Here is a 14,007-nt window from a genome sequence, read left to right on the forward strand (position 1 = left end):
GCAAGGTCCATCTGTCTTTGTTAAGCACAATAAACATGCCTGTAATAATATATAGAACATATATGAAAGATCTATATATGAAGAAGGTAAACAAGGTGAAAACGAACCAAATTCCTTATATCAGTTGATCCGATATATGAATTTGATTTAAAAATCAAAACTATGTATTAAATGGAAATCGAATGGATAAGTAGTCATATGGAAAAAAATTGCTGATTAAACCATAAAACTAAGAACCTTTTTTAAAGAAAATTGGGCATCAAATTAAAATGTAAAAGAACAGATAAAAAATGGTCAGTTAAAAGTATTACCCTGCAAAAAATTGTCCTTCTGATTAAAGAAGAGAAAGGCTTACACTTTACAACTTCGGGTGGTCTATCAGTCCTTTTAGACTTCAAAAATTTGACATTTTAATTAACCTTTATGAAGACCGATCACTGGTAAATTAAATTAATATAACAGAAATTTTGGTTGACTTTTTTTAGATTTGTAACACTATCTCGAAATTTTTCCTTAAAATTCGTAAAGCTTTATGTTCTTTCATATTCTTTTCAATAGTACTGAAGAGAGGGATTACGACCTTGATCACCTTTCAGAATCTGAAATGATTCGAGCTTTGATATATGAAGTGACAGAAGGAAGGGGGAAAGAGAGGAGAATAGAAGAAGAGGTCACCTTTTCATCAAAGAGAGGCTGCCCGGCATTGTGGTCACTCTCCCTTGAATGCAATTCTCCAGGTTCAACGTCAACTGTCATGTTCGCGCTATCGGGACAGGAGATGAATGTCTTAAATTCAGGGCAAGAACAAATGCGCAGTTGTTTCAAAACTTTACAGTCGATCAGCGTGCCAGCACAGAACCGTGTGAGTCTTGGAAGATCAGAGAGCTCAACATCTTCCAGTTTATCAAAGCACATCTCGCTCATCATTTCCCCTTCTTCCAATCCTTCCACAGATATTATCTCTTCCATGGACTTGCAAAAACGTACAGTAAGATGCTTGAGTAGCACAAGACTTTTAACCATGGAAGGAGAAAACAGATATTTAAGGTTGTGGCAATCATCCACAACTAATGTCATTAAATTTTGAACAGGAAATGCATTTTCCCGGTGAAGCTGGCCATGCCATATCTTTTCAACGTTGATAGAGACCAATTCCAGCTTCTTCAGTTTCGGGATAAGAATCTGCATGTAATATTTTTGTTTTATTAAGGACATTATTCTCAAAGTCTATAGGAAGAAGGTATGATGGATTTGACATTTGAGAATTAAACTACAAACAATATCATTACTGAAAACTTTGAACAATTGGCAATTGTACGAGCTTTTAGTTTCTTATCCACTATTTAAACATCCAACCAATCTAAAAACCTAAATTTATAAAGAACGTATATTATACATAGTTGAATGAAAACTATGTAGGTACCTTTTCACAGAAAAGTTGGAGAGGATTTCTCGGCTCATCCTCTGAAATTTCTTTAGATTGCAATCCCACGCTAGTTGCCACTGGATTCAGTTGTGCTTGACAGAGTCGAGATGTCTTCTCTCTGGAGCAAAAGTTTTTGAGATGCGGCAAACACCGAAGCGATAGTGAGCTCAATTGATTGAACTCCATCACATCAATTTCTGTACAAGAGTCTTCAAATTCATCACCTTCCTCAGCAACAATCTCTTCCATGGTTAGGCAAAATGAAATATTGATGGTTTGAAGTTGCGAAAGTCCTCGTGCAATGGAGAATGGGAAGAGATGCTTCAACTTAACACAGTTCCCCACTTCTATGATTGCTAGTTTCCTGAAAGACCCTGCTGTGAGAATGCCATGGCAAAGTTTCTCCAAGGATACCAAATTGTAGAGAAACAAAGACTCCAACACAGGGAAGACATGAGAAGGAACCTCGCTGCTCGTGTTAATAATATATTGAATATCAGTACTATTGTGGAGATGGAGGTGCCGCAGTTGTAGAAATCCTTCCGTGTCTAGTTCAGAGACCACATTATTAACACCCTTTAGTTCAAGTAAATACAAATCTTGAGTTATCTTCAACAACATTAGAACACCATGCTCCAAATGACTGGCGCTTGTGTTGAGCCTGAGCTTCAATGTTCTCAAGCTCTGATAAACACCATCCCAATCCCAGACATCTCCAATAAATATTCTGAATCTTTCTAATCTTTTAGAGAGCATGCCTTTTGACATAACATGAGAATCTAGAACATGTATGTCCACATTTGTCAAGTGAGGCAAATGATCCAACTCAACAAGACTGGCATTGTCCTCCCCTTCCGTAGCCCAATGATGGAAGCTGTTTCCCATACACAATTCTTCTAGCATGGACAAGTTTGAGAAGATATTTGGTGGAATTACGTCAAGTTCAAAACAATCACTCAAATCCAACATTCTCAGCTTAGTCAACTGCCCTATTTGTCTTGGCAAATGCTTAATATTAGATTTGGCAAAGCTGAGAATTTCCAATTTCTTCAGCTCCCCAATGTCAGCTATCTCTCCCAATGAAGATTGATGAACACACAAAGTTCGAAGGTTTTTTAGGAAATGAAGAGATGAAGGCAAAGACACAAAAGACACGTTAGTCAACACTAAGACTTTCAGTTTGTGCATTCCTCTACATATGTTGCTACTTATCTCTAGAGAAGGATCCTCACTCCTTACATGTAACAATTTAAGTTGTGGGTACTCCATCTCTCTAAGAAGCTCGATATTAGAACTTAACCAAATTTCTTTATACTTCTTTAACCTAATCTTAGCAGACCATTTTGGTTCAACCTCATCACCCCCAACAAATACGTGGCAGTCTCTAAAAGCAATTGATATAGCAACATCACGCACAGCATCATGCATAGAAAATTGCCAATCGCTATGATTTTCTAGCAACAATCCAGAGGCCTTGAGTTTATGAACCAACGAATGCACTCTGTCTTGTGCTTCTTCAACTGTAACAAAGCCAGAAAACAAGCCCAAACCCATACCATATTTCAACAAGTCGCGAGTGGATGCATTATAACCCATTCGACTACAAAGAAGAAAAGTTGATTTCAACTCCTTACTTTCAAGATGATTATAACTTAGTTCTATAGCCGCATAAACATCTTCCTGCACTCCTGCGAAGTTTCTTGGAGATGGTCTCTTTAGTTCCCGTAATGCATTCTTCCACTGGGACAAGTTCTTGTTCTTCAGAGCTCTTGCAACAGTTACAATGGCCACCGGTAAACCTGCACACTTTTTGGCCACCTCAATTGCCAAGGATTGCAAATCTGGATGTTCAACGTGATCTCCTGCTAAGTAGTAATATAGGTTACTGTTAGCTTTTCTCTGGTTCATGGGAGCAGTTGCTTATACTCACTAGAAAACAAATGATTAACATTTTAGAATTTTGTATTTGCGTGTATACTAGGTAGTGATATATGGTATTGATAGATGAAAAAAAAATTAATCACCTGCCATCTTTTTGAACAACTCCCACGTTTCTTCTTCAGATAAAGCATTGATGGGAAAGTTCTTTTGAATATCCATTCCACAAGATAAAACATCAAATTCCCTCGATGTTACCAGCATCTTGCATCCTTCGTGTTCATCCTTGAGTGGAATCCCAACTGCTTCTAAATCAAGACTCTTCCACAAATCGTCTAGAATAATAAGAATTTTCTGCTCTTGTTTCAACCTCTGGCGCAATCGACCAGCTCTTCCACATTCACTTTCCTCATCAAATTTTAGACAAAGCTGGTCTGCAATCTGCCCTTGAATTTTCTTGATGTCTGGGGTTTGGGTTATAGTGGCAAATGTTGGTGGGAGGAGCCACTGGTGGTGGCTTTGAAACACTCAGAGGGGATAAAACACACTGTTTTATTACACAAAACCGAAGCTTACAAATACAACACAAAAGCTTAACAATTACACGCCCTCTCTCTCTCTATTCTCTTACTAGTGTTTCTCTCAATTCTCTCCACACATATAACATAAGCTGGGCACTCTATTTATACACAAATCAAAATACGAAAATTCAACCTTCAAGTGTGAAGGCGGCTGGCGGCAATGGAGGCGGCTGGCGGCTGCGGCTGGTGGCTGGTCGGCGACTGGTGGCTGGTGGCTGGTTGCCTTCCTTGACCTTCTGGGAGCTTCTGGATATATTGAGTTTAATATTCTACAAATCTCCCCCTTAAACTCAATCGAGAGATGTCATGTCAAGCATGAACACTTCTCCTTTCAATGCCTTCTTTCTGCTTGTAGCCTTTATCCATTAATTTGGCTTTCATCTTGTAGACCCTTTTGACACCTATTGCTTTCTTCTTTTCTGGTGGGTCCTTATCTGCATGGAAACAAAATAGAGTTGTATCTTTCATAACCTGAGTGGTATCGTACAACTCTTCAAGATTCCGCATCCTTCTTGGTCCTTCTAACGAGGATGCTGATGGTGGTGTTGATGATGATGCTCCTGGTGTGTTCCTCCTGTTGAATACAGGGAATCTGTGTACCGGACTTTGTGGTTCAGTTGCTGGTATAAACACCGGACTTTGTGGTTCAGCTGCTGGCACAATCGGTTCTTCTACAGGTACTGTTGGTACTTCTTCACCTTCAAGGATCAAATCAGTGATGATCCATTTGACTGCTTCTTGATCACCATTCCATGCCCAAGATTTATCTTCTTCAAAGATAACATCTCTACTTGTAATCACCTTCTTCGTGATGGGATTATACAGCCTGTATCCCATCCTTCTTTCACCATATCCGACAAAGATGCATTTCTCGCTCTTATCATCGAGCTTTCTCCTTCTTGCATCTGGGATCTTTGCATATGCCACACAACCAAAGACTCGTAGATGAGTTACACTTGGTTTGTGACCACTCCATGCTTCTTCTGGAGTAACACCTTGCAAACTTCTGGTCGGGCAGCGATTCAACAGATACACTGCACATGATACAGCTTCAGCCCAGTATTGCTTGGGCAACTTCTTTGCTTTGAGCAAACTTCTGGCCATGTCAAGAATCGTGCGATTCTTCCTTTCTGCTACACCATTCAGCTGTGGTGTATAAGCTGGCGTTGTTTGATGTCTGATGCCTTGTTGTGTACAGAAGGCTTCAAAATCATTGGCTGTATATTCTCCTCCTTGATCAGATCTCACGGTTCTGATCGTGTAACCAGTTTGCTTCTCCACAATTGCTTTAAAATCTTTAAAACAATTGAATACTTCTGACTTCCTCTTCAGAAAGTATATCCACGTCTTTCTACTAAAATCATCAGTAAAAGTGAGGAAGTACCTATTTTGTCCAGTCGACATAGGCGTGATTGGACCACACACATCTGTGTGTACTAACTCCAGTGGCCTCTTTGCTCTCCAGTTGACTTCTTTGGCAAAACTGGATCTGTGATGTTTGCTGAGGACACAACTTTCACAGACTTCTTCTGGATGATCAATGTGAGGCAAACCTTTGACCATCTTCTTGCTTGCTAGCATCTTCAAACTCGTGAAATTCAGATGTCCAAGTCTCAGGTGCCAAAGCCATTCTTCACTGTTGGTGATGGCGCTCAAGCACCTTGCTGCATCATACTGGATGTTCAAAGGAAACATCCTATTCTTGGACATTTTCACGTAGGCCATTAATCTCCAATTGTTGTCTCTAATTGCTAGATGACAATTCTTCGAGTAAAAAGTATAGCCTCTCTCCAAAAGTTGACCTAAACTGAGTAGGTTCTGTTTTATGGCTGGGACATAATACACATCGGCGATGTAGCTGGAATCGCCATTCTTCATCTTGACTGGGATGTTGCCTTTACCTTTGAATGGAACCTTTGTGGTATCTCCAAAAGTAACTAGACCTTGCTTGGTCTCATCTAGATTACTAAATAACTCTCGGTAGCCGCACATGTGATTGCTGGCTCCAGTATCTAGATACCATATGTCCTCCTTTTTCTTATCAAGTCCTTGTTGGACAAGAAATGCAGTTTCTTCTCTGTCATCCTTCTCTACATAGTTGGCTTGCTCACGTATCTCCAACGGAGCTTTCCATCGGCATTCAGTGCTATAGTGCCCAAATTGATTGCAACTATAACATTGGATGTTCCTCTTGTCACGGTTATTGTAACCGCCTCCTCTTCCTCTAGGAGTGAATGCATGTTGGCCTCGACCTCCTCTAGTGGTGTTTCTGCCACCTCTTCCTCTAAAACTTGTATTCCAAGAACCTCTTCCTTGGAATTGCTGGAATCCTCCTCTGGATTGTTGACTTCCTCCTTGAGTGGTATATCCACCACTTGTTGAAGTCTCCCCTTGCTCATATCTGTCCTTGAGAGACAGCTTTGCTTGTAAGGCATGCTCAATTGCCTTATCTCCATTTCGCTTTACGATCTTCTGCTCATGAGCTTGCAAGGAACTCATAAGCTCATCAACCGTCAACTTGTCCACATCTTTGGACTCTTCAATTGCGACAACAACAAAATCGAATTTTGGATCTAGGGATCTCAAAATTTTTTCAGTAATTCGAGAATCGATGAGGGCTTCTCCATTTCTCCTCATCTGGTTGACTATCACCATAATCCTTGTGTGATAATCAGAAATAGACTCCGAGGACTTCATTTGCAATAACTCAAATTCACCTCGCAAAGATTGAAGACGAATCTTCTTGATTCTGTCAGCACCTTTGTATTTCTGTTGGAGAGCCTCCCATATATCATGTGATGTTTCAGCGGAAGCTATTATCTCGAATGTGTCTTCATCAAGACCTTGGTAGATGATGGTCTTGGCTTTGTTGTCCTTCTTTCTGTTGACTTTCAAGGCTTGCTTTTGAGCCTCTTGTAAAGCATCTTCTCTTTCTTTGGACTCTGGTTCATCATAACTAGTTTGTACAATATCTAAACACTCTTGTGACCCAAGAAATGCCTTCAATCTGATGCACCAACTATCATAGTTGTCTTTGGTCAGCTTTGGAATGAGTGTATGTGTACCTTCTGTAGTCATTTTGCTCTTTTAATGACTATATCGCCTTCTGGGAGCTGAATTTGGCCAAACGGACACTGTAGATCGATCCGGAATGGTCCAAATAGTCAGGAACCGGTCTGACTTTGTTGAAATCGGGTCAGAAAATGGGTGAACCGGTCAAAAAACCAATTCTGTACGGCGGGCGGTTCGCTGGGTTGAACCGGGAATATTCTGTGGAATATTCGGGGAATATTCTGTGGAATATTCTCTCTCTCGGCTCGGCTGGAACTCGGCTCGGCTCGGCGCGGAGTACGGACCGGCTGGAGGCTCGGCTGGACTCGGCTTGTGGCTCGGCTAGGACTCGGCGTAAGAGGCTCGGCGCGGCTCCAATATGGCGCGCGTGTGGCTCAGTCGTCTTCAACCTCGGGGCGCGTGGGATGCGCGTGGGAGATCTGGCTGAATATGCAGGCGGCGCGTGTGGGCTACCCCGAACTCCGATTTGGATGATTTTTGCGGCAGTGAGTTCGTCTTGATGAGATCTACACTGTGGAATGATCAAAACTTGTTTTTGACAATTTTGAAAATTCGGATATACCCCAAAACACTTCTGTTTTCCGACGAACGGGGCTCTGATACCAATTGTTGGTGGGAGGAGCCACTGGTGGTGGCTTTGAAACACTCAGAGGGGATAAAACACACTGTTTTATTACACAAAACCGAAGCTTACAAATACAACACAAAAGCTTAACAATTACACGCCCTCTCTCTCTCTATTCTCTTACTAGTGTTTCTCTCAATTCTCTCCACACATATAACATAAGCTGGGCACTCTATTTATACACAAATCAAAATACGAAAATTCAACCTTCAAGTGTGAAGGCGGCTGGCGGCAATGGAGGCGGCTGGCGGCTGCGGCTGGTGGCTGGTCGGCGACTGGTGGCTGGTGGCTGGTGGCTGGTTGCCTTCCTTGACCTTCTGGGAGCTTCTGGATATATTGAGTTTAATATTCTACAGCAAACACTACCTGGTTAAATAATTTCTCCTTAATGGCTTGTCTAGCAGCCTCTTTTACCAGCGTTGTCTTCCCCATACCACCCATTCCATACACCCCAACCATGTTCACATCAGCAGTTGTGAAGGCATTCATAATTTCCTTCAAAACGGGTGTTCTTGATGGCATGGCGTCAAAACTTCTGAAAGATATAGCTTCCATCCCTTTTGGAGCAGCTCGATGGGAAACTGTGCTGAAAACATCTCTTTCATCCAGGAGGCTGGCAACAAAGCGTGTTTCCGCCTTTGCTTTCTTGCTACACTGGTATCGTGCCTTGAGATCCGGACACAATCCGATGAAGCACTTCTTTCTCGCTCTATCTTCATCTTCCAAAATCTCCCTTCCCACTTTTTCGGAAGCTTCTTCCACAAGAGATAGCCACTTTATAACATCCTCAAGAATTGCTTCCCCATTGTTTCTGGCATCGTCAACTAAATGCTGCACCCTCAGCTGGGCACTTTTCAACTTCTTGACTTCCCTCTTCAGATTTTCAAAGTTGTGATTGTATTTGAAACAATAATTGATCTCACGTGCAATTGGAACAACGCTGTGCTCGGAAAAAAGGCCAATGGTGGAAATAATGTTTTCCAGAACCATTCTCTCTCCCCTTTTCCTCTAATTTTCTTCTTTTCCTTTCTCTCTTTTGGTCGTAGGTTGGTTACAAAAATAACGCAAGAAGTAGGAGATCAAAGGACGAACCTCACTGTTAAATGACAAAGGTCCAAGATGATCTGAGCATGGCAATTGCTTCCCTAATACTGCAAGTGTTGTTAACTACACAAGCATCATCAACAAGATAATTCCATCAAAAGTACCACTCATGGCAATATCAGTCAATAAAAATCAGCACTACAAGGAAACAAGACAAAGAAATAAAGTTGTGAGAATAAAAAACAAACGACTCGACGTGTCTAATATTGAATAGCGCGCCGGTTATCATATCTCGGTTGACCGACAGAAGATGCGAAAATCATAGTAGCTCCTACTTTTCTAGGCTTTATTCGGAAGAGTTGAGGTAAGAATTGCAAAAAGATCAATTAATTAAAAAAAAATAGAATTAAAAAAAAATGATTTAGATCTGAAATTTATATATATAAAAAAAAAAATTGGGCAAAATCAGATGATATATTTTCCGTTGCAGGTGTAGTGAAAAAAAATTTAGAGTCCAATTACGCGGACTTGCCCTGGTAGCAGCGCTTGGCTAGGCCTTTTTTTTCCTTAATGTTTTTTAATTAATGTTTATTTATTATTTAAAAAAAAAATATTTAGATCAATATTTTTTTCTTTTTTTTTATGGAGTCTTTTCTAAATGATAATGATTTTTTGGTTATACATTTAATTTTTGAAGAGGTTTTTTATTTATTTGTATTTTTTTCTTTTATATAGATGAATTATATTTTTTAAAATAAAAAATATTTGTTTTTAGATAATGTTTCTAATATGTGTAACCTTATATATTATTTTTATTTTATTTAATCAATTGAATGTGTTTATCTATTTTTATTATCGTTTGATTAAATAAAAAAAAATTAATAAATAAAATGCAGCAAATATAATGGGGTAAATGTCCTGTTTTGCGAGATTTAATATCTTGATCTATATTTATCTCTTAATTTTTTAAATTTTATTTTTAGATATTATGAATTATTTATTTATTTATTAGCCCACATAATTCTCGGTTTTTATATTACTTATATACATAAATTTTTATTTACATTTAAATTTTTTAAACTACAAAAATACATTGAAAAAAACTATATGTATAATTGTTTTCATAAAAATAAAAATATATACACCACGGGTTATTTAGAGCGTGTTTGGTAGTGTGGTAGCGGTTTCTTTTCAAATAACTTTTCGTGCCGAAATGTATGTTAATAATGTTTTTTCATTTTTTAAAAATTATTTTTGACATCAGCACATCAAAATGATCCAAAATGTACAAACCACACTCAATTTTAACAAAAAAAAAACTTTCAAATTTTTTGGGAACACAGGTTGAACCGCGTTCCCAAACACTGCCTTAAGAAAATTCAATAATGGGTGTTTTACTGTGTACTGAAAATAAACAGTGACAAAATCCATTACGCAACAGCACAACTTTGATCAAGATACACTTAAACGTTGTCCTTTTTTTTGTTTTTAATGTTTGCATTGCCCATAAAAATAGTCTCTCTCTCTCTTCTTTTTAGAAATAATTGACAGGTCCACTTGATTTGAAAAATAAAAAAAGTATAAATTATATTTTTTTAATAAAAATTTTAAAATGGAATTTTTAATATAATTTATGAAAAAAAATATTATATATTTGTCGCACCCAACATCGCGGCGACCAATTAAAAAATTATCACTCGATTATAGAAAAAAGAACATAATTTTGGAATCTTGTTCTTTTAGGGAAAAGATCTTGTTTAAGGAGTCGCCACCTAGTATTATGGTCACTAGAAACCCTAACTAGTCAACAGAGATTCTATGGTTCGGGACTGGTTACGTAAAAGAAAAGATATTATCACCCCTTAAACGTCTTGTCTAAGGCAGGCTGCATTGCTAGTTTCGTCTTAAATTGCTAAATGTTTATTAGTTTACGCTATGATAATTTGCTTATAATATTCCTGACTCTGGTGCCAGTAAATATTCAACTACGGATACTTCCAACTCTTGCGTTGGTAAATATCACGTAGCTATAAAATAAATTAGATCAATATTTTTTATTCCTGACTCTAGCGCCAGTGAATAAATCAATAAAAAATAAATTTATTTTTACAAATGCACATTTTTTTTCTAGCTAAATAAAATAAAATACAACAAATAAAAATAATATAAATTTAAACTGGTATTTTTATTCATGACTCTGGCGTTAGTGGATAAATCAATAAATTTATATTATTTTTATTCGTGCATAAACATTTTTATTTTTATTTTTTATTACCTTTTTTATTTTTCTGTATTTTTAGATGGAAGTAAAAAAAAAAAAACATTGCATGACATATTTGCATTTAACAGTAATAGTCCACAGATTGAGCACATCTACAAAAAATACAAACACAAAGAAAAAAAAAAAAACAAAGTGCGAGGGGCTCACAAATAAATCAACGAAAGCACCAAATATTTTTGGAATTTTCTGCTATCGAAAAATGTATGCAACAGTAACCAATTAATTATTTTAGCAAGGAAGGAAGCAAACTTACCTAGGTGTGCGGCTGCTGGAGGCGAAGTCAAGTGAGACTGGGCTAAAAAAAAAAAGGTTAAAGGGGGGGCTAGTATAGGGTTCGCCGCCCCTTTCTTTTTTTATGTTTCTCTCTTTTAGGGTTTCTGGTAATGACTTCCTCTATGGTCTCTTTTTTTAGGGTTTTTCCTATCCTTCCCATCTTTTTTTTCTTTTTTTTGCATAGACTAGGATCAATATTTATATTGCAAGAGCCCCATCACTTATAAGAAGTAAAATGTCAATCAAACTCATTCTCTTTTTTGAAGTTCGAATTATAATCGAATTCGAAAACAGACAACTATCATTATCTTGAAAGTAAGGATTATCTTGAAGGTAGGGATAGAATGGCAAAAGCACATTATAGTCCTTAATTTTCACGCAAGTTGACAAATCACACTTTTCATCGAAATAAGTATCTGATCTTTTAATTTTACATTTTAAACCCTGTAAAAATTAAATTAAAAGCCAATGAGCCAAAATTGGGTTACAACAATATTTATTAACTAAACACTTTCAACCTATAATTGAATACAACATAAACTACATAAAAATACATATAATTAACTAAAAATATCTTTAAAATACTTTTATAAATTTAATAAATTAATTTTTCACCTAAAACCATCCTTCAAGTTAGTTTAAAAATAAAGAATCAAATGGAAAACAAAGTCTCTCTCAACCTCTATCCACTCTTTCCAACAATATAATAAATAAAGACTTTTCAATGATATTTTTTTTTATCAAGAAAAATACTTTAATATCAATTTTTTAACATGATCTTGCCAACAAATATTCTCTCACTCCTCCGGTTATATTTTTTGATGATTCTCTTCCTTTTCTTTTGAATTTAGAGATTGATAGGTGAATAAAATAAAATTTGAATTAAAATATATAATTTCAAATCAAATGAATCAAAAAAAGATATTTGACAAAATTCAAAAGTAAAAAAAAAAAAGACATGTTTTTTAACACTAAAAATGATAAGAAGCGGAAAATACTCAATAAAGATAATTTTTGGTTGTATTAATTAAAAAAATAAAAATTAAAAGATCCAATTTGACAAAAATGAAAATATGCGTTGTCAAATTGGTTCCTTTATTTTTAGTTTTTTTTCTTTTATTTAATACAACCAAATTTATTTTTGTAAAACTTAACATCAACTAAATATTATAATTTTTTTTTTATATATTGAGAATATGGAAAACTAGTCAAAACAAATTCTTAGGCACAAATTCTGTAGGGAAGTTTTTTTAATTATAGTTTTAGACATGGTTTACCGTTGATTGCATTTTTTTCCTAGACTGTAAAAAATTGAGAGTCTTAATTGTAGGGGTCATTTGATCTATTTTAGAAATTCATTTGTTATTAAAAGATTGTTAGCGGATATATTAATATTTTTTCAAAATTTTTGGACAATAAAATAATGAGTTTCCCTCCAAAGTCAACAAAATCTATAATTATTGACCAAGGGTTATTTGATATTTTTAAAATTTTTAAACAATAAAAATACTTATTTATCTTTAAGGTAAAAAAAAAAAAAATTAAGTTGTTAACCAAAGACTTTTTTGGTTTTTTTATTAGAATATGGTTAAAATATTTTTTTAGCCTTAGAAAAGATAAATAAAAAAATAAAAAAAATACAAGGCATGTGTCTAAGGGCATCTATGTCCTTCACACTAGTTTTTTTTTTTTTTTTTAATTCTCAGTTTCATGGTGGGTGTTATGGTATTTAAAAGCTGAAAAAAATATTTTTTATTCAAAAACATTGATGGCGTGCTACACACCAGCAAATGGATGGCACGTGAGATGCCATTCGATGGTCAAACATGACCTTTCATCATATCCTTGAAAGCGTTAATATGTCATCTTCCTATTAATGTGGCGTGTGGCGGCGGATGATGGATGATTTGTCGCCAGTGCTCATTTTATTTATTTTTCTTCCTTCTTTTCTCTATTTTCTAGAGAAAGTATATGTATGTCCTTTTTTCTTTGGATTTTTCAATTTTAGTCCTTATGTTTTTTTATTGCATATTTTCGTCATTAACCCTTCTATAATTTTTTTTTTGTTTTCAATTTAGTCCTTAAATTACAATTTGTTATTTATTATTTTTTGCAATTCGATTTTTATTGTTTTTATTTATGATTGTTTTCATTGGCTCTTTTGTTAAAGTTAAATTGGGTTTCAATTTCATCTTTCAATTTCAATTTCATTTTATGTTGTTTTATTTTTTTTTTCTGATTTAGCCCTCATTCTTTTGATTTATTTTTCCTTATGTTAAAGTATCTTTCTTTTCAATTTAACCCTCCAATTTAAATTTTTTTGATGCCCTCTAATTTATTTTTGTATTTATATTTTCACATTCATTCTTTTAATTATAATTTTTTGTGTGATTGATTTTTTTTTTATTTCATCCTTTAGCGTTTAATTTTTTAGGTACTGAGTTTTATGGTTTTTCCATTTGTGTTGCTTCTAATGTAATGACACAGGTAATAAGTTTCAAAAGTTGATGCAGTTCAACATTCATTTTTTCTCATTTTATTTTATAATTTTATAATTTTATATTATTTTTGTTAAAAAAAAAAGATTAGTTTTGTGGTTATTTTCAATTTCTTTTCTATTAGTTTATCTTGGTCTCATTCCCTAGGTCATGGGTTTTGCAAGATTTTTTTATAGAGTTTTTTTTTTAAAAAAAACAAATTGGTTTGTTTGTATTTATTTTTTGAAGATTTTTTTTATATAGGTGAGATTTATTTTATAAAAAAATATTTATTTTAAAATAATATTCCTAATATGTTTGGCATTACCTAATATATTTTTTTTATTCAA

General features: G+C 35.4%; 1 protein-coding gene across 1 annotated transcript in view; it reads right to left on the bottom strand.

Annotated features, from left to right (window-relative positions):
- The window catches only part of LOC118032451 (uncharacterized), a 29,357-nt gene that overhangs the window by 11,482 nt on the left and 3,868 nt on the right, over positions 1 to 14,007 (bottom strand). Inside the window, exons 4-8 of the mRNA XM_035037167.2 lie at positions 8,675 to 8,749; positions 7,949 to 8,455; positions 3,451 to 3,811; positions 1,424 to 3,288; positions 676 to 1,182 (exon numbers count right to left, since the gene is read on the bottom strand). Of these exons, the coding sequence (XP_034893058.2) occupies positions 676 to 1,182; positions 1,424 to 3,288; positions 3,451 to 3,811; positions 7,949 to 8,455; positions 8,675 to 8,749 (3,315 nt within the window). The remainder of the gene's footprint in view (positions 1 to 675; positions 1,183 to 1,423; positions 3,289 to 3,450; positions 3,812 to 7,948; positions 8,456 to 8,674; positions 8,750 to 14,007) is intronic.

This window comes from Populus alba, chromosome 5 (assembly GCF_005239225.2).
Source record: "Populus alba chromosome 5, ASM523922v2, whole genome shotgun sequence".
Lineage (NCBI taxonomy): Eukaryota > Viridiplantae > Streptophyta > Magnoliopsida > Malpighiales > Salicaceae > Populus > Populus alba.